The 18,832-nt window shown below is 53.0% G+C and overlaps 1 protein-coding gene across 3 annotated transcripts in view; it reads right to left on the bottom strand.

Moving 5' to 3' along the window:
* Positions 1 to 7,458: 7,458 nt before the first annotated feature.
* The window catches only part of PAG1 (phosphoprotein membrane anchor with glycosphingolipid microdomains 1), a 107,301-nt gene continuing 95,927 nt past the window's right edge, over positions 7,459 to 18,832 (bottom strand). For 2 of the 3 annotated variants that reach the window (XM_059672663.1, XM_059672665.1), the window contains 2 exons: positions 18,758 to 18,817; positions 7,459 to 14,333 (listed from right to left, as the gene is read on the bottom strand). In XM_059672663.1, coding sequence (XP_059528646.1) covers positions 13,989 to 14,333; positions 18,758 to 18,817 — 405 coding nt within the window. In that variant the 3' untranslated portion in view covers positions 7,459 to 13,988. The remainder of the gene's footprint in view (positions 14,334 to 18,757; positions 18,818 to 18,832) is intronic. The other variant, XM_059672666.1, reaches the window with a different exon arrangement.

Here is an 18,832-nt window from a genome sequence, read left to right as displayed (position 1 = left end):
GGAAGACGGGCTGTGGGGCCTCTTCACTAGAGCTTGAAGATGAAGGTGACGATGCAAGCCCGGCTAGGTGGCTTCCAGCAGCTGGACTGGAACACGGAGAAGAGACCAGAGGAGATGACAGTGCAGACTTGAAAGCCCTCAAAACGGGGAAACGGGTGAAGGGGTCAAAGGCCCAACCTCCCAGATGTAAACAGACAAGTCCTGGGGTGTCAGCGACAGCCTGGCGGCTTTAGTTAATGTCCCATTGTATATGTGAAAGGAAAATAAAATAAGCCCAGCCTGGCACTCGGAAGCCCTCTGCCTCCCTCTCCCCTCCCTCCGTGAGCTCTGAGGGATCTTATCCAGCCAAAGCAAACCGGGGCTGTGAACTCCTCCCCGTTTCAAAAGTTCCAGGTCAGAGGAAACAGCTGAAAAGGATTTACCCCAAACAAGCCTGCAGCAGGTCTGACAGAGGGACGCGTCCTGCTTGCTCCCACTCCTGCCTCGTGGGCGCGGGTCCCTGAGTGTGAGCTGCCTTTGGAGCCGCTCCCAGGGGCAGGAAATTGGCAGGTTCCTCGCCATCGATTCCTCCTGCTCTTGGGCGAGAGGGCTCTGCTCAGGGCTTGGCTGAGCTCCTGGCTAGGCGCCCGGGCAGTTCCGGAGTTCAAGGGACTTGACAGACAGAGGCCATTTGTCCGGCCAGAGATGTGAAGGGGCCGGTGAGCCCGCGTCACCCAGGCACCGTCTGTCCATCCTGGAAGCCTCCTTTCTGACTGCTCGTGGGGGGTGCTCCATGTGGGAGCCTGGCCCCCCAAGGGTGGCCTGGGACCCCGCATCTCCCCGGTGTCGCATAGGAGCAAGGACAGTGTGCGTCTGTGTGTGCACATGTGTGTGCGTGTGCATGCATGTATATGCACGCATGTGTGTGCGTGCATGTGTGTATGTGTGTGTGTGTGTGTGTGTCTTACTCAAACAGTTAAAAAACAAGAGGCAGAGGCTTAGGCAGGTTTCCAGGAAACAGACCGTTAGTCTCTAGACAGTGAGCCCAGCCAGCATAATTTATGAAATTGTGATTATTATTTTGTATTCAACCCCCTTAAAAAGAGCCAAACTGTGGGGAAACTATGGACAGGCACTAAGCTTTCGAATGACCAGCCAGTTTCAGCGCCAGTGTTCCCACGGCATCATGAGAGTTAAGCTCCAAGGACTAGAGATGAGAGATTCTTTCTATTTAAAAAAAACCTTCGTACCAGTCTTTTAAAACAAAACAAAAAAAAACCCTACATTTTTTACAATAGCAAACTCAACACACGCCACTGCACCGTCCTCGGTCCCAGCACTGACCATTTCTGCCGTGAGGAGTTGGGAAAGACAGGAGGCGTCCCTCTCGGACCCGGACAGGACTGAGGGGTGCAAACAAGTCCCCCCTTTCTCCCGGCCAGCGGAGGGCTGGGCATTGGTGGTGCCTCCTAACTCCATGGTGCTGGGGCACAGGAGGCCGGGCTGGGCAAGCCCTTCCCATCACCCACGTATGAGGGGAGCTTCCTCTTGGCTGGGGCTCCAGGGCCCCTGAAGATCCTTGGTTTCTGTGGTTCCCACAAAGCCACCTTTGTCTGCAGGAGAGAGCATCTGGGGAGTCAGACAAACTCTCAGCGTCCGGCCCACACCCCAACCCAACTCAGTCGGAACCTCCAGAGGTTGGACCTGGGCATCAGGACTTCTTTTGAGAGTGTTTTCTAGGTGGTAAAACATACATACCCTAAAGCTGACCATTTCAGCCATGTTTAAGGGGACAGTTCTGGGTCATTAGGTACATGCAGGAGTGTGCGGCCATCCCCGCCACCCATCCCCAGCACCTTTCATTCTCCACAGACTTTGTCCCCACGGAGCCCTGACTCCCCTGCTCCGCCCCCGCCCCGGCCAGCACGCCCCGCCCTCTCTCCAGGAGTGGACTCTTCTGGGCCCTCCCGCGTGGGATCACAAGCTCGTCCTTCTGTGCCCGCTGCTCACTGCACACGTCCTCAGGGTTTCTCACCTTGTTAAACACGTAAGAATCTGCTGCCTCTTAAGGCGGAGGTCACTCCCTGCCCCCCCGGAATGCTCCTGCCAGGTCCCTGGGAGAAGGGGCCCCTTTCACCCCTGTCGCTAGTTGGAAGTTAACACGCTCTGAGCAGAATGGAGAGCCCGTAGTGCAGCCACAGCACCGTGTGGGGGAAACAACGAAAGAAGTCTCTTCAAGCGAAACAAAGGAATCGATGACAGCCAGACAGGAAGTGTCTCCGGTGGTGTCTGCATTGCGCCCGCCTCGGCCTGCAGGTGCCGCTAGGAGGGTGCCGTGCGGCAGGTGGTTGTGGGGAACCTGAGCCAGACCTTGAAGTGAGCAGACAACCCCTCGTGGGGTCCACGGTGCTGACCGCCATTAGTGCTGGTGGCCCCCGCCATAGTGGGGAGTCAACATCAAATGTGGGTGTGCTTGTGTTCAAGTGTGGATGTGTGCATGTATGCGTGTGCATGTGCATGCATGTGTGCAAGTGTGTATGTGTATTCAGGTTTGTGCATGCTTGTGTGCAAGTGTGTATGTGTGTATTTAGGTTTTTGTGTGCACGCATGTGCAAGTGTGCATATGTGCATGTATACATGTGTATGTGTGTGTACGCGCACACTGTGTTAGTATTTGTGTGCATGTGTGCATGTGCCATCACTTGTGTAGGACGTGGCCAGGGGAAGGGGGAGAAAGACTTTAGAAGAGTCGTGATGGTGATGAACCGGAATCTTTTCTGTTCCCGTGAGAAGGTTCGGGGTCTCTGACGAAAGGAACAAAGAGAACTAAGGGTGTTGGGGGGGTAAGAAGGTGGGCACTTCCCTGAGTGTTATTTCCTGTCACCCTTGGTCCCACTTTTTCAGGTGAGTAGGCGGAGGTGGACAGAGTCCTCCTGACCTGACCAAGGCTGAGCGGTGGGTGAGTGACATTGGGATCTGATTTCTGTCTTTGACACCAAAGCAAACCTGCAGACACCGGTCCCCACGCTGCCTCCAGGGCCTCCCGCAGGCCCCCCCTGCACCAGCAGACCCGGTGCCTCACTCACCAACCTCAGGAAACGGCCTCCGGGCCCAGGGTGCACCTGCACGAGGAGGCGGGTGGATTAGGTGGGCGTTCTGTTCATGGAGCATGGCGGATCTTGTGGGGGCAGGTGGGGTAGCCCAGACTCTGCACTGAGCTGGTCGGGTGGAAACCTTCGCTCATCAGCCCAGGCACACCTGACGGCATGCAGTGTCCCAGAGGCCGAGTGGGAAGGAGCACCTCTCCCAGCGTTTTAGAAGGAGGAGGGGGCCCTGGCTTGGGCGTCGGTACTGATGGGAGTGAAGGAAGATCGCTGGCACCAGTGCTCCAGGCTCCCTGCTGGGGGTGGGGAAGTGGAGCGCCTGTGCAGGGGACACAGAGAAGCGTCTGCACCCCCCTGATTTACACAGACATGTACCCAGGGCCACAGGGTGGGCTGGGTTTCCTCTTAAGGAAACGGGCCCAGCCTGGGAGGGTGGGTTAAAGGACTCACTGTGAGGTGGTGCTCTGCAGACTGAAGGAGACGCGCAGCCACGTGAGGAAGAGAGGGCACAGGGCAGGCTCCCTGCCGCCGCCCGCCTGCTGCTCTTTCTGCAAAGGGCACCCGGAGGGCAGGGTCCCTCCTACCTGGAAGCCCATTCATGCGCCTACACAGTGTCAGGGAAGGGCCTGGACGCTGTGGGAGGGGAGACGGATTTCAGGGGTGCTCACGTGCGGACCCCAGGAGGCCAGTGTCCCGATAAGCGGTCGGGTGGAGCCTGAAGCTCCCGACACGCGGGGTTCGGGTCTGACTGCCCATCAGTGGACGCTCCCACCTGAGTGCTGGTGGGAGTGGCTGTGGGGAAAACTGGAGAGATGGGGTGTGGGTCGTAGTCAGACAGGGAAGAGAACATGGCGGTGCTGAGACGGGAGGCGGGGGTCCCGGGCAGCGTGGACGTCCCACTCCACATGGCAGAGTCTGGGGTGAACTTCAGCGGAGGCCTGGCCTTAGCTGAGGCCCCAAGTGTGAGGCGACACGTGGTGTCGGAAGCGCGTCAAGGCCGGGCCCGGATGCACTGGCTGCTGCAGTCCCGGGCGCAGTGGGACCCCTGGTGCCAAGGGATAGAAATATTTGTAACAAGATGTAGAAGGTCAACAGGGGGAAGTCACTGGCTCCAAGTAGTTATGAAAGGAAAGAAGTGAGAGGCACCAGAGGATAAGAACTACTTAGAAGAACAACAAGAAACACTAACAGTAATTGCAATGGACAGCAAACATCTCAGAGCCGAAAAGATTTCCTTTTATAAGCTTCCCAGTAAGTAATGAGGATGAGTAAGAGGAGAAAGTAAGGAGTATAATTTTAGTGAGAAAAATTGTTTTTACCTCAATTTAGAAGATGTGAATTGGTTTGCTGGCCTGATTCGTTTAATTCCGGTGCATTCTTTCTTCCCGCTGGCTGCTGGCCACTCTCCTCGTTGCCGCGTGTCCACGCAGGACAGTGCAGTGACGCACTGGTCTCGCACATCCCTGTGGAGGCTGTGGTCACAGTCCCTCGCCCACGGGCGGGGCGAAGGGAGCTAAGTCAGTGGGGACACGCTGCACTTTGAGGCGACCCTCTACGCGCAAGGAGCCCCCGATTTGGCTCATGTCAGGTTAGTCGTGTTTCCGTGGAAACGCCACAGTTTTCCCGTTTGGTATAATTGCAGAGTTTACCTCTCCTTCTCCTGATTTGCAGGCAGTGGGAAGAAAGAATGCACCGGAATTAAAGGGATCAGGCCAGCAAAACCCAATTCACATTTTCTAAAGTAAGAATATTTTCTCTCTCTAAAAACACATTCCTTACTCTCTCCTCTTGCTCATCCTCGTTAGTTACTGGGGAGCTTTTAAAAATGAAGTGTTTTCGGTTCTGAGATTTTTGTTGTCCATTGCAATTACTGTTAGTGTTTCTTGTTGTTTTTCTAAATAGTTTTTAATCCCCAGATGCCTCTCACTGCTTTCCTTTCGTAACTTCTTGGATCCAGTGACTTCCACCTGCTGACCATTTCACGCTGTGATATTATCCAACATCTTTCTCCAGGAAGCTCCACACCTCCCCAAGTTGTACACAGCTGCTTCAGGCCTGGAAGGCCTCCCTGACCCCCAGCATAAAAGATTTCATCTCCTCCCCTCCTCCACGGCACACTGTGCATCACCACCATTTATTTACTTTATTCCATCTCAGGTATTTACTCGTGACACGATCTGCTGTTGTTGTTTTGGTGATCTTGTCTTTTCTTCCCCAGTCGAACGTGAGGGTCACTGGAACGGTGCTTCTTGCCTATGCTGTGGACCCTGTGTCCGCTCCACCTACACCAGTGGCCAGGGATTAGGACAGACTTCACGATGACTGTGGTGGGTAGGCAGGCCGTCTGTCCTGACGCTTCTTTAGAAGGACAATCTGGTGGCGGGACGGCAGGTACCGCAGACCGTTGGGATGGGGACAGGCTGACCGGGCAGGAAGGATGAAGAGAGAAGCCCGGGACCCAGCCTGTCCGAACGGCTTCCTGTCTCCCCGAGTGGGAGGAGCTGGGTTTTCCCGGCGTGAGTCCTGGTGTTGGCTGTGAGTGCTCCTTCTCGGGGTTACCGTTTCCGTCTCATCGCCACTACACCTGCTCACCGGCCTTCGGGAAAGCAGGTCTCCAGAGACGTGGTCCAGCCAGCGGCGTCCTGAGGTGCTGACCCTGAATAACCCCCGAGCAGGTCAAGGTCAGCACTGCGGCCAGAGGAAGTGCGCTCCAGCCGGGCAGGGGCTTGTCTTCTCAGCACCTGGCGCATAGTAGGTGCTCAGTAAGTATTTATGGAATGAATCAACACATGGTTTTCCTGTGGTTCCTTTCGTTTTCCCGTTAAGGTGTTCTTCTCCTTTGATGTTGCAGTTGTATGTATTTTTCTTTTGGACGTGAGTGTTTAAAGCGGTTTTGAACGACTTGTCTGTTTTAACAGACAGCCCTGCCAAGTGCTGATGCTGTTTGCCTACATGTCAGATGCTTCCCTCCCTCCCCAGCCACCGTTTTCTGGGCTGGTTTAACTCGGAGGACATGCTGCCATTGGACCCCGCCGTCGGTTCAGAAGTTCAGCCACAGACAGGCTTTGGGTAGGAGAGGAGTCAGGTAAAAGTCCTGCGGGTTTATCAACACCTGGTCACTAGTCCAAGACAGGCTCATAGGACTGCAGTGATGGTGCGGGGGGGGGGGGGGCACGCTGAGAATTCAGATCCGATCAGACATCTGTTGAGTGCTTGCTGTGTGCAGAAAGCTGGCTTATTCCAGGGGCGACACCTCAGAGTTAAAACGTGTGGAAGCGGCGCTCCACTCCAGAGCCCTGACACGGGCCCACGGATGGAGGCGTGAGACAGAGGTGATGCCTGGGGGACAGTTGGCTTTGGAGCCCCTGCGGTCCAGGCTTGAGATTTTAGGAATCATGAGGGCGACAGCGAATATTCCGGAAGGTGACGCTAGAGGAGCAGAAAGACCCTGAATCATTAAGGAAATGAAAAGAATCCGAGTGCGGACTGTACTTGCGGAGGGAAGGTGGACCGCCCGCGCTTTCTTCTCTAACAGTGGCACGAAGGACGGAGCACGCCTGGCCCGCCTCAGCTGGAGTCTCAGAGTCCTCCCCGCCCCGCAAGGAGTTCCTGTTAAATACCCACCTGGCTGTCGTGCTGTGAGGGCTGCGCCCGCCCACGGGCGACACAACTTCCAGGTCCCAGGTGGCCCGGGTGGGGAACTGGCCGTGACCCAGGGTTCAGAGCGCACTCGTGCTCTGAGCCTCGCACACAGTGTGGAGCTGGGACATCAGCTCTGGGAAAGTTTGTGTGGAAACTGGCCACACGGTGAGAAAGGAAGCAGGGGCTTGAGGCCAAGGTGCCATGGCCTGGCGGTCCCAAGAGGCCCAGTGGGGTCTGCACTGTGACCCCTCGCTTCCCGTGTGGACACAGCACAGAGCAGCCCAGCAGCCTCCTCAGGCCTCAGGAGCTGCCTCCAGCTCAGCACCTTCTCTGCGGAGTATGGGAGCCCAGCCAGCACACCCGGCCCAGCCACCGGCACATCCTCCCGGCATGGTGGCGAGTTGGCGGCTGAAATTCCAGACCCGGGTTATACACTACGGGCATATAAATGAGCCACTTAAAAAATATTTTTATTGGTTTCAGAGAGGAAGGGAAAGGGAGAGAGAGAGAGAGAGAGAGAGAGAGAGAGAGAGAGAGAGAGAGAAACATCAATGATGAGAGAGAATCATTGATTGGCTGCCTCCTGCACACCCCAGGCTAGGGATCGAGCCCTGACTGGGAATTGAACCGGGACCTCCTGGTTCACAGGTCGTGGCTCAACCACTGAGCCATGCCAGCTGGGCTAAATGAGCCACTCTTGATCTTCCCAAAGACCAAATGAATTTTAACAAGCTTTTTATATAAAACTGGCCTTTATTGAAACAAAAAGAACAAAGACAATTTGATAAGTGCCTTAATTACAATGTACCTGCTATTTACCTGTAATTATTCTTTATACACAACTCGCATAAGTTCCATTACATGTAAACAATAAGATATTAGAAGTTAACCCCCAGCCTTGGGAACATTCAGAATAAAACACTATGGGTAGAAACACAGAAAAGAAACACTCAGTCCTTAGGTACCGTGATTGGCTGGATGGTCAGGCCTGGCCGAGAAGAGGGCTGTAAATAGGCATGAAATTGACACTCACTCCCAATGCGACTAACAGTATTGCTATTGTTTAAGCCCTACACATAATACTTGGGTCAGAAAAATCAATACAGTGTCAATTCCTGTAGCACCTTCTTCCAGAGTTCAAAGCATTGGTGTTCCTCCAGATGGTCCCATTTGTCCCCATAACGTCCCTATGAGGTAGGCAGTGGTTGGTTTCATGATCTCCATTGTGTGCGTGGAGAAACGGAGGCACAGAGAAGTTAATTCGTTTGTTCAAGGTCACACAGTAAAATCGATGCTGGAACAGGGACCACAGAGCCAAGAGCTCATCTCCAAAGCCAGTGCTTCCCTTTCAACGATCCCCTCTGAGAATTTAATTCAACACCTCAATTCACTTTTCCAGGAAATAAAAAATGTGCATTTTTTTCTCCCATAAAAATTGCTGAAATACTATTGATAAGAAACACATACTCTGGGGGTAGATGCTGGCTGATGTACACTCTTCTAGAAAGAGTTTATGGAAGTCTTTTGTGAGGTTAGTTTCCCCGTTAGGAGGGGTCTCTCTTCCCAACTAAAACAGTCAGGAGCCTTTAAATGAAAACGTTGAAAGGACGTGTCCAGCGACCTACATGTTGTAGTTTAATTAGCCATATTATGTTACCCACAAACCAGGCTGATTCCTGAGTTGACAAAGAAGAAAATATCTAAACAATAATTAAGTCTCTGCGTTGCCTCTCCTCCCTACCTGCGTATGGCTCCCTCCTTAAGGGACTCCGTGGTGGACAGGGAGTCGGGATAATGCATTTTCCAGACACAGAAACACCAAAGGGATGGGGAAGGCAGCCTTGGCCCTGTCACTTAGTTGAGTTTTTACTTCTGATCCTTGCCCTGCCCACACCCAGAAGCAAGTATGTGGTTGGGACTCAGGAAAAAAAAAAAGTAGAAAGAAGTGTCAGTCTGAGCAGACAGACTCTCCCAAATGCTTGTTGATGTCCGCAAAGCTCGGCTTCCTGCCGTGTTCTCTGCTCCTCCCCGAGGGACGAGCCTGCGGGCAGCCCCACCCCAGGACCAGGGGGCTGCCGGAGCAGCACAGGAGGAGTGTGTGCAAGCGTGGGCTGTGCGGGTGAGCGCGCTGCGGCGGGGCCTGCACAGCGCGGCAGGCTCACTGAAAACACGCAGACCTGTCGAAGGAACGGCCAAAGTCCTCAGACAGACTCCGGCCTGGGGTCAGCCTCCCCCACCTCTGTGAGGACCCAAACTAAAAAAAATGCTCTTTAAGCTCAAGAAGGGGCAAACAGTTTGTTTTAAACTCACAGTTTCTAACTTGTTGAGTTAAAAAAAAACCGCAAACAAAAGCAGACATTACGACCGGGTGGTCCGGAGTGCGGGCCCCAGGGGCCAGGGCTGGTCTCTTTTCGCCTTCATTGTCTTATTCAGGCTGCCCACCTGGTACAGTGGGTGGGCTTTTGAAAGTAAATATATAATGAGAATGAGCAGCTATCTGTCCTGTCAATTTGGAAAAAATTACACTCCTGATTATCCATTTGGATAATTAACTATGGTGTTACGTTTACTTAGAGTGAACTTCAAAAAATCAACACTAAACAAAACCATCCAAAGGAAAGGTGGTGGATCTTAGGTGTCCAGACCCTCAGGCCCTGTGTCCCCATTCACCGGGCGCGGCCTGACCCCCAACGCCAGTTTGCCTGGAAATGGCCGGGGACTCCAGTGCGATGCTGGGACTGGAGGGGGCCTCAAACTGGGTAGAACTGACAAAACGCACAAGGTACACTCAGTTTGTTTTTATAAATGATTACTCCTTACAAGAGAGGGTTTTTCCCCTTAAAATAGCCAGCGTCCTACCTTACAGGAGCCCACTGGCCCACCACAGAGCTCGACCTTCACGGGGCCCCAGGGAGACAGGGCAGTCCCAGTGCATTGTGGGGGCCGAGCTCCCCGGGAGAGCACGGTCAGGGAGCGTTTGTCTACATTTGCGAGTTCAAGTTCTCAACAGAACTGCAAAGGTTCTTCCCCGCGTCCCTCAGCGCCAACCACGCTCATGAGAGATGCGGGCAAGCAAGACCAGCGCATCGCTTCCCCAGGTGCACCTGGGCCGTGCCTGGCAGCCTGCGGGGCAGGAAACTGAGCTGGGGGGAGGGGGTGTCTGCTCACCTGGGAGGGGACAGCTCTGGGGAGGCAGGGGCCCTGCTTGGTGTTGGAGAAGGCGGACGCCATAGGGCATCCTTCCCACAGCAGCGGACTGGGAGGGGCTGGTGTGGGAAGAGGCTCAGGGGTCGTGTTGTGCAAAGTGACAGAAGGTCACCTGTGCAGGAGGAGCCCGCGGAGATGGGAAGCAATAGTGCCTTCCTGCCCACCATCTTTAAGCCGGTCCTGAAGGGAAACGCTACAAGCTGCGGAAGCCCATTCCAGGTACTTTTGGACTAAAACGAAGGTTTAAAAATTCCCACTATTGAAAACAGCTTCCCCGCTCATTTGTGAATTGGACAATTTGACCACCATAGAGACCTCTTGAGTAAGAGGAGGACTGTGCAACCCCTCAGGACCACCTAACAGACAAAAGTCACTTTTTGGGAAACTTACTTTTATGAGGAAAAAAATGCATGAAAAGTGAAATGCAAATTCCTATTTGTTTAGCTATGTTTCAAGCTTATCCTGAACATATGAGGCGTATCAATACTACACAATTGTTTAAAAGGTAACATCAAAAAATTTACTGTTGCCACTTTCACATACAGAAGTCTGAGGAATGACAATTACCAGCCTTTATAATCCAGTACACAAGGTGATCTAAGACACGCAGAGCCCAATACATTAAAAAGAATAGCCATGTATATATAAGTGATGAGCAGCAAAAAAAAGTAATCTAACGCATTAAGATAAATGATTAAGAAATTGAAAGCTTTGAAAAAAATTGCTTTTAACAAAAATTGCATTTCTCATTTCATCTGGCATGACAAGGAGTCTGAACTACCATTTCCTGGTTAAATGGAAGAAAAACCTGGAAAACCAACGAAATCCTTTACAAATATGGAGATGGGATGTAAACACAGACTTAAAGAGACAGCAGGAATGTCGGTTCTCTCTGGGCCATGATTTCATTTAGTCTCCTTTGGTAATTCCGGATGAAGACTCCAATTTATCATGGTTTCTGGACTGATCTCTTCCTCAAATACTTTGTAAGTGTGGACACCTGCTTAAGGCCTTGGTCAGAAGCAGCAGAGCGAAGAAAGGTCCAACACAGAGCAAAAAGCGCCACCTCAGGCCCAGGAAGTGAATGAAGCCACATGTGATATCATAGACACAGGTCCCCATTTTCACATCCATTGCTAATTAACAGCACACGTGACACGTTAGCTTTGCCCGATCACACAGCACAGTGAGCTTGTCGTACCCATGGTTTATTTCCGAAGCTGGCCGGGCACCATCAGGGCCTGGCATCCCCAGGTCCGCGGAGTCACACGAACACAGAAGCACTGAAAACTGTCGCTGACTCATTACAAAGTCCTAGTGCAGTCTTGCACCAAAGCTGTGATGCTAGCCGGGCCCTCAGCTCAGAGCAGTCACCTCCCACAGCTCACTGCACTGCGCCTGCAGACTCTGTGGTCTCTAAGCAAGTGTGGGAAATGGCCCCACGGGAGTGGCTCTGCCCTGGGACCTGCAGGTCCCCTTGCTGTGCCCGTCCTGGCTCTTGGAGCTTTTGGCCAGATCTCTTCTCCAACACCTGTCCGAGTCACATGGGTAATACAACTACTTAAAATACCACTGCTGTACAGCTGAAGGAATTATGGATTTGATTTAAAGTCTGAATTTACTCATTAGAAAAATTAAATGAGGGCAACTTGAGAAGGTTTTCCTACAGTTATCAAGTGAAAGCTATTGGGAAATTGTTTCTGTCCTGCTTCTCTGATGGTAGTCTTCACACCAGTAAAATAAACATTCAAAACACTACGTAGGATAATAGGATGTATCCTAATTAATTAAGCACCAGAACATATATATGAGATATATCTATATCTATATCTCTATATCTATAAATATAGATATACAGATATATCATATATATGTGTGTGTGTGTGTGTGTGTATAATTTGTTCCTGGTTAAAGTTAGTAAATGCTCCAATTAAAAAAATGAAAATCCACTATGAGAAACAGAGGTTGTGTTTTATTTCTTTGTGTTGACTACCTATTGCTAATTAGCTCTCAATTCAAATGAACTCTTGGATTTTGAGAGCAAATAAATCAGTAATTTGCTTTTTCCCCATGAAGGAGAGCAGCAACTTCCAGAGTGCGCAGGCAGGGGAAAAATGCCCGTGGAAGCACCTACAACATGGACCCAAACATTTCACATAAGACAGGCGACACTTTCCTGCTTGCTGTATCCGAGAAACAGTCAAAGGAGCGGGAAAAAATTCTTTTAAATGTAACAAATATCGGAACAAAGACAAAGATCCTATTTTTAAGCAAGGTAAGTTTATAATTCTGATTTAGGAGATGAAAAGGTTTTCCTAAAAACTATTTTTATCTTTTTGTATAATTTTACATAACCTAAGTTACTGTAATGCAATGCCTAATATGGATGCCAAAGTTGAATTTTAAAGATACAGCAATTTCTTTTTTTGAGAATTACCTTTCATGTTTAAACTGTAGCATTTAAATATGAAAACCTTTTTTGAGAGAAGTCATGGCTTTTGTCCAATTCAAAGACTGTAGCACAGATTTTGCAACAAATACAGTAAAAGTGATGGGATTTATGAAATACTGAACTGTACGGTGTAAACAGTGATGACACGCCAGTGACGAGCCCTCCCAGGTGCCAGGGGCCTCTGGACAGCCGCCTCCGACGCTGGCCTGGCCCCCGGGGCTGCTTGTAGAGGGAGAGTGAGCAAGTCCCACAGTCGGCCTCATGACCTCTGAAGAGATGGTTAAACTCAAACCAGCTGACCTCTCGACCTGAGTAACTGCCAACGCCGAGCTCTGTAAAGAGAAGGGGAGCGAACCCGGTAGGCCCCCTGCTCCTCCAGTGACGCTCCTCACGCTGCCTTCCCGGAGCCGCCGCGGACGGCCCTGCGGGAAGTGGCCCAGGCACCTCGGCCAGGCCTTGGTCTTCTTTCCCGTCTCACCACCTCAAATTTTACATGTTTCCCATCACAAACCACCGAAAACGGCCATTTATGGTTATTCCGCTGGTTCCTGCGAGAGCTGGGTGATGCTGACCAAGAGCTCCAAGTGCCATTGGAAAAGTCCGAGTCTTTAAAAACCTTCAACGTTTTAAATACTTCATTAGAAAAACGATAACGACGACTGGTAAGTACCTAGCTTATGTGCTTTGTGGTGATTTTTTCCAAAATGAGAGTATAAATCATTGTACATAAAATCAAAATAGTTAATAGACATTTTTTCCCGACACTTTCTAGAAACTAGGCATTAAACATAAGACATCTTATAAATTTAGACCACAAAAATAAATGTTTACATTTCAATCTCAGCTAGATGACCTTAGGGTGGCCGTTACCGTGAGGGCCCGCGCAGCTGGTGTGGCCGCACAGACCCTCAGAGACCCACGGTCCAGTCCACAGCCCGGCCGGGCGGCGGCACGGCGTCCAGCTGTGTGCTGGAGGAATGGGCTCCGGGCTCCAACAGGTATGGAAGTACCACAGCACTCACTGCAAATACTGCAAAGGTTCTGAAGTTTCAAACACGGGAGTGGGGGCGCGGGCATTTTGGCTAGAAAAATAAAATAAAGCATCTAAAAGTGACTTCAAGTCCTTTGGGAGAAGCTGCTGACGTGGAGTGCCCAGATCAGAAGGCACCGAGACCCAAGGCCCTCGAGGGCGTCCCCAGAAGACGCTGGGTGACCGTCAGGCGCGGCAACCGCAGATCTGAAAACCCATCTGCAAACACCTACGTTGAAGGCAGAGGCCGAGCCCTGTGGGCGATTTCCTTGGAAGGAGCCAGTAGAAATGGGGCGATTTCAAGGGGACCAGAGCAGACGCCCCAAGAGCGGGAAGAGGGGAACCTGGCTCTCCCGAACGGCATATCCCCTGACGCTGGGACCCGTGCGAGGGTGTGGGAACACGGGGCCTTGTGCCGGGTGTGGCCATGCCTGGCAGGCAGGGTGCACTGGCAGCCAGGTGTACGCCTTCCTGTTCCGTCCTGGAGTCTTCATGCCCTCGGCCAAGGAAGCAGCACGTGACGCGGAGGGACAGCGCCCTGGTCTCCTGTCCCCGACGGACGGCGCGGGGGCTGCTAGAGCCTGGTGACCTCCCGGCACTGCTGCAAGTCCCCGATGCTCTCGTAGTCGTTCTCCTTTGGGAAGGGGCCGCGCAGGCCGCTGGGCTCCAGGGGGGCCTTCTCGTCCTCTCTGCTCAGAGCCTGGATGGCCTCGTAGTCGGGCTCGGGCTCCCGGGGCCTCGCGGCCGGGGCCAGTGTGCCCGCGCCGCTGGGAGGCTGCTCGAAGTCTTTGACGGTCGCGTAGAGGTCATTGCAGGACGACGGGGACCTCCGGGCAGCTCCCGGGCTGCAGGTGTCGCTGGACTCAGGCACTTTGAGCGACTGCCCAGGCTTATTGACAGATGAGTACATGGCCGAGATCTGGAAGACAGAGGGCAAGTCAAATAGAAACCCTTCAAGCTGGACCGCCCCTCCCCCCTTTAGCGACAAACTGGAGACTGAGCACCCAGGGTGAGTGTCCCTTTAAGAACCGGTGTGGATGCCGAAACCGGTTTGGCTCAGTGGATAGAGCGTCGGCCTGCGGACTGAGGGGTCTCGGGTTCGATTCCGGTCAAGGGCATGTACTTGGGTTGCGGGCACATCCCCGGTGGGAGATGTGCAAGAGGCAGCTGATCGATGTTTCTAACTCTCTATCTCTCTCCCTTCCTCTCTGTAAAAAATCAATCAAATATATTAAAAAAAAAAAAAAAAAAAAAGAACCGGTGTGGAGAGTCCGGGTCAGATTCCCACCCCCAGCTCATTGAGACGGAACCGACCTGCAGCGTGTGTCAGGTTAAGGGATACAACACGACGATCTGATACACATGTACGTTGTGAAAGGACCCCCACAGTAAGGCCAGGGAACACCTCCATTACCGGGCCCCAGTTTTGGGGTGTGGTGGCAACACTTACGCTCGAGTCTCTGAACAATTCTGAGCACAGAGCACAACCATAGCGCTACCTCTAGTCCCATGCTGGGCGCGACCCCCCCCCCCCCCAGCACCTGTTCATCTTGTAGTCGGAAGTGTGTACCGTTTGACTGACATCTCCCCACCCCCCATCTCTCCAGCCCCTGGCCACCACCAGTCTGCTCCATCTCTATGAGGTCAGCTTTTTCAGAGGCCACATTCATTTGGGAACATAAACTGCTTGTCTTTCCCTGGCTGGTAACTTCAGTTGGCAGATGGCCTCAAGGTCACAACTGGCAGGACTTCCTTCTTTTATGGCTGAATAGTATCCACTGTGTCTGTCCACTTGGATATTCCGCACAGACACCTGACATGTATGTGAGATCACATTTTCTTGTCCATTCGTCCGTAGATCGACACTGAGTTGCTCCCAGGTCTCGACCGTGTGACCAGCGCTGCGTCACGTGGGGTATAGGTGCCTCCTGAGGCAATGACTTCACTTCCTTCAGATAAATGCCCAGAAGTGGGTTCTTCAGTGCCTGGAATGCGTTGCTAGAGAACAATTACACAGGCTGTCTTCAGGCAGACCGGCCATGTCGGCACAAGCCCGCCAAGACCCGGCTCTCTCAGCCTGCGGCGGGCAGGAGGGGGCGCGGCAGCCCAAGGCCCCAGGGGGACGCAGTCTTTCCACATCGGAAGCCTCTCTCGGCTGACAAGGGGCTCCACTCCTTTACAAACTCGGCAGGAAGCATGTATGAGACGAGTGATTCTCACACTGTGGGCACTGAACCAGCAGGATCCAGAAATTTACAAGAAAGGCAACTTCCGCCCCCAGAACCACTGAGGCAGAAACCTGGGGCTGGCCGGCCTGTCGCCCAGAGTGTGAGAGCCAGGAAGTGGGCCTGGATCGCCTGTCCCGCACAGCGTGGCCGGAGTCGGGTCCTGAGCTCTGCTGGTCGGCGCACACACGCGTCTGTAAGAGTCTGGCCCACTCCTTTTGGTTTCACCACATGCTGCTGGTTCAGCGAACACTCACAGAAACTTCGGTGGTAAATGCATTCTCATTTCCCACCAGCTAACTGAGAAGCGGAGCTGGAGGTAATCAGAGATGGGAAGACTTTCCTGTGCGAGGATCGGGCTGTCTTCCAAGCTACTCAGCGTCCCTCACGTACCCACAGAGGCTCCCTCAGTGAGAGCGACTTAGTTTGCCTTGGTGATGGGAGAGCAGGTGTACAGATTAGGAGACGGTCTGGGCTGTTATTTTACTGTTAGAAGTTGTGGTTGGAAATAAGTAAACGTTTCCTTCCTTGGCCACGTGACTGATTTATCCAAACACCCAGGAATAATGAACATGCGTCCTGATTCCTGACAGACGCGCGGCCTGCGCGTGCGGAGGGCTCTGCCGTCTCCACGGGCCCCCCGCGGCGGGGGGGGGGAGGGGGGGAGCTCCGCTGGCCGCGGGCCTCCGGGACGGCCGCTGGTCATCTGCACGAGGACGGTCCCACAGGCCTGGACGACCCGAAGGTTTAGGCACAGGAGCAACCGTGGGTGGTCTGACTATTCTGACGACGGTTCGCCGAATGTTCTCACCTTAGAGGTTCTAATGGAAAAATGACTCAAAATGAAGACACAATTCCTTTGAATTTGGGAAGAATGAATAAATCGTCTGCTTTTCACAGTGACTGCAGACACATGGAACCTTTTATCCAGAAAGTAGTCCCAGCCGGAATGTGGACAGGTTATAAAGGGGTAAGTCGTGGGTGCCAGTGATGCGGGGGCCAGCCACGCTCACCTTCATCTTCGGGGTCACACAGGGGGACAGACACAGCGGCGCCTGCGCTGCAAAGGCGACAGCCGGCCCCTCACCCCCAGTTCCTTCCCTGGGGAGAAACCCTCTTCTAACAAACTACAGGCTCCTCCACTGATATCATCCCCAGACACGAGCATCACATGCACAGCGTCACAGTGCACTTCCTGATAGAAGTTTCTCACGTCTCCTAATATTCCTCTTGAGTATCTGTCTTCTGTGACTATAGTTCTATTTTGTATACAGGTTTCTCTTCAAGGCCTTAGCTTTGATTTTTTTCTCTTTAAAATCTTTCATTTTTATTACTCAGTCTGTAGATTATGTTCTCATAAGTAATTTAAAGTTTCACACGGTCTTGGTTTATTTTAATAGGATTCACTTCCAGGTCTCTTATATAGGGTGTCCCAAAATTCACGCAACATTTGAATTTTGCATGAGCATCAACAACAACAAAAAATAAAAGCCTAATTTTACTTGATTTATTGAATCAGATTTTAATATCTGTTGCCCTTTGATTTCAATACCTTCCATTTGATAAGCATTACCAAGTACCAATTATGGCCCAGGAGCAGGGACAATGAAGACCAATGAAGACCACGGCTTTGCATATGTGCCAGCAAAGCCGTGGAGGTCATTTACGCGATGTGCTATTCCATACATAACCCTATACTGTATACTTTATGAATCAATAAAAAGTTTACAATTTTTAATTATAAACATGTGTTTTCTATCAAAATTACTTCTTGCGTGAATTTTGGGACACCCTATACATTCTATTCTCTTGTCCCAAAGGGGTGGCTCTGGCACAGTGTGGAAGATGCTGGAGGAAGGCCAGGGCCCGCCCGCCCAGGCAGGAGGGGCTATGGGATGGAGACAGGACCCGGAAGAAACCGTTTGGAGGTGGACTTGAGGGACTTGGCTATTGGCTGCATCTGAGAACGGTGAGGAAAAGGTGTCAAGGATGACCCCCAGGTGTGGCTTACGCAACCAGGTGGCCAGATGGCAGGTGCCTCTCGGGGAGGACCCTGGAGGGTGGGCGGCATCACCCTCGGCAAGCCTCTGCTTCTGTCCCCGGCCGCAGCGGCTGCTGCTCCATCCTCACGCAGGCCCCCAAGGAGGCGCTGCCTGCGCCTGCCACCGCCTCTGCATGCGGACGGGGCTCCCTGCCGGGCCCGAGGGCAGCCACCTGCAGCCACCGCTGAGGGCGCCCAGCTCTGAGCCAGGCGAGCCGAGGGCAGCCACCTGCAGCCCGGCCGCTGAGGGTGCCCAGCTCTGAGCCAGGCGAGACAGGCAGGACAACACACGGCTGGCCTTCACCTCTCACGCTCCCCGGACCTTAAACCAGCGCCTCCTCGGCCCGGAGCTGGGAGAACCTGCAAGCGGCCTTGTTGGCTGTACGGCTGGCGCGGCCGGCCCGGAACTCACGCCCTGAAGTTCCCTGCTCTCTGCCTGCAGCCCCCTGGCTGAGATGGCCGCCTCAGGCTCCCTGCTGGTCACCCCCCTCCACACCCCCAGCCATTCCAATTTCCTGTTTTTTCCAACCCACGATGGCCTTCCCCTTGTGCGGATGTCAGAAGCCGACTAAACTCTCGTTCCTAAGTCCCTCTCTTATTCCTCTTCCCTCCGCCCCCCTGCCCAGGGCTTTCCTGACCCTCCTTTCCCACTCGGTCTCCTTTACTCAGCGGACCTGCCCACCCACCTGCCAGTCCCTCCACCTGAGCCACTGCCGAGCCAGCACCCGGACCCAGCTCCCGCCGCCCGTCAGAGAGGCCCAGCCACTCACACGGAGGGTCAGCGACGCGGTGCACCAGGAGGGACTCTGGTCTCACCCACCACAGGGGCTTCCTGGTGATTACAAAGCTATGACCCTCCCCTGGCCCGTGCGGCTCAGTGGTTGGGCGTCACCCCATCACCAAGAGGTTCGATCCTGGTCACGGCACATGCCCGGGCTGTGGGCTCGATCCCCAGTAGGGGGCATGCAGGAGGCAGCCGATCGATGCACTCACCTGGATGTTTTTTTCCTTCTCCCTCCCTCTCCCTTCTTCTCTCCAAAAACCAACAAATTCCTTTTAGAAAGCCGCAAAACTCACCTCTTCGTCTGTGAGAGTCGGGTCTTCCTCGCGGGACTTGTATGACAGGGCACTGAACCTCTGTGAGGAAAACAG

The sequence above is a fragment of the Myotis daubentonii genome, chromosome 17, assembly GCF_963259705.1.
Source record: "Myotis daubentonii chromosome 17, mMyoDau2.1, whole genome shotgun sequence".
NCBI classification, from domain to species: Eukaryota; Metazoa; Chordata; class Mammalia; order Chiroptera; family Vespertilionidae; genus Myotis; species Myotis daubentonii.
Note: the sequence above shows the minus strand (reverse complement) of the source record. Positions and strands in the feature narration are given on the sequence as shown.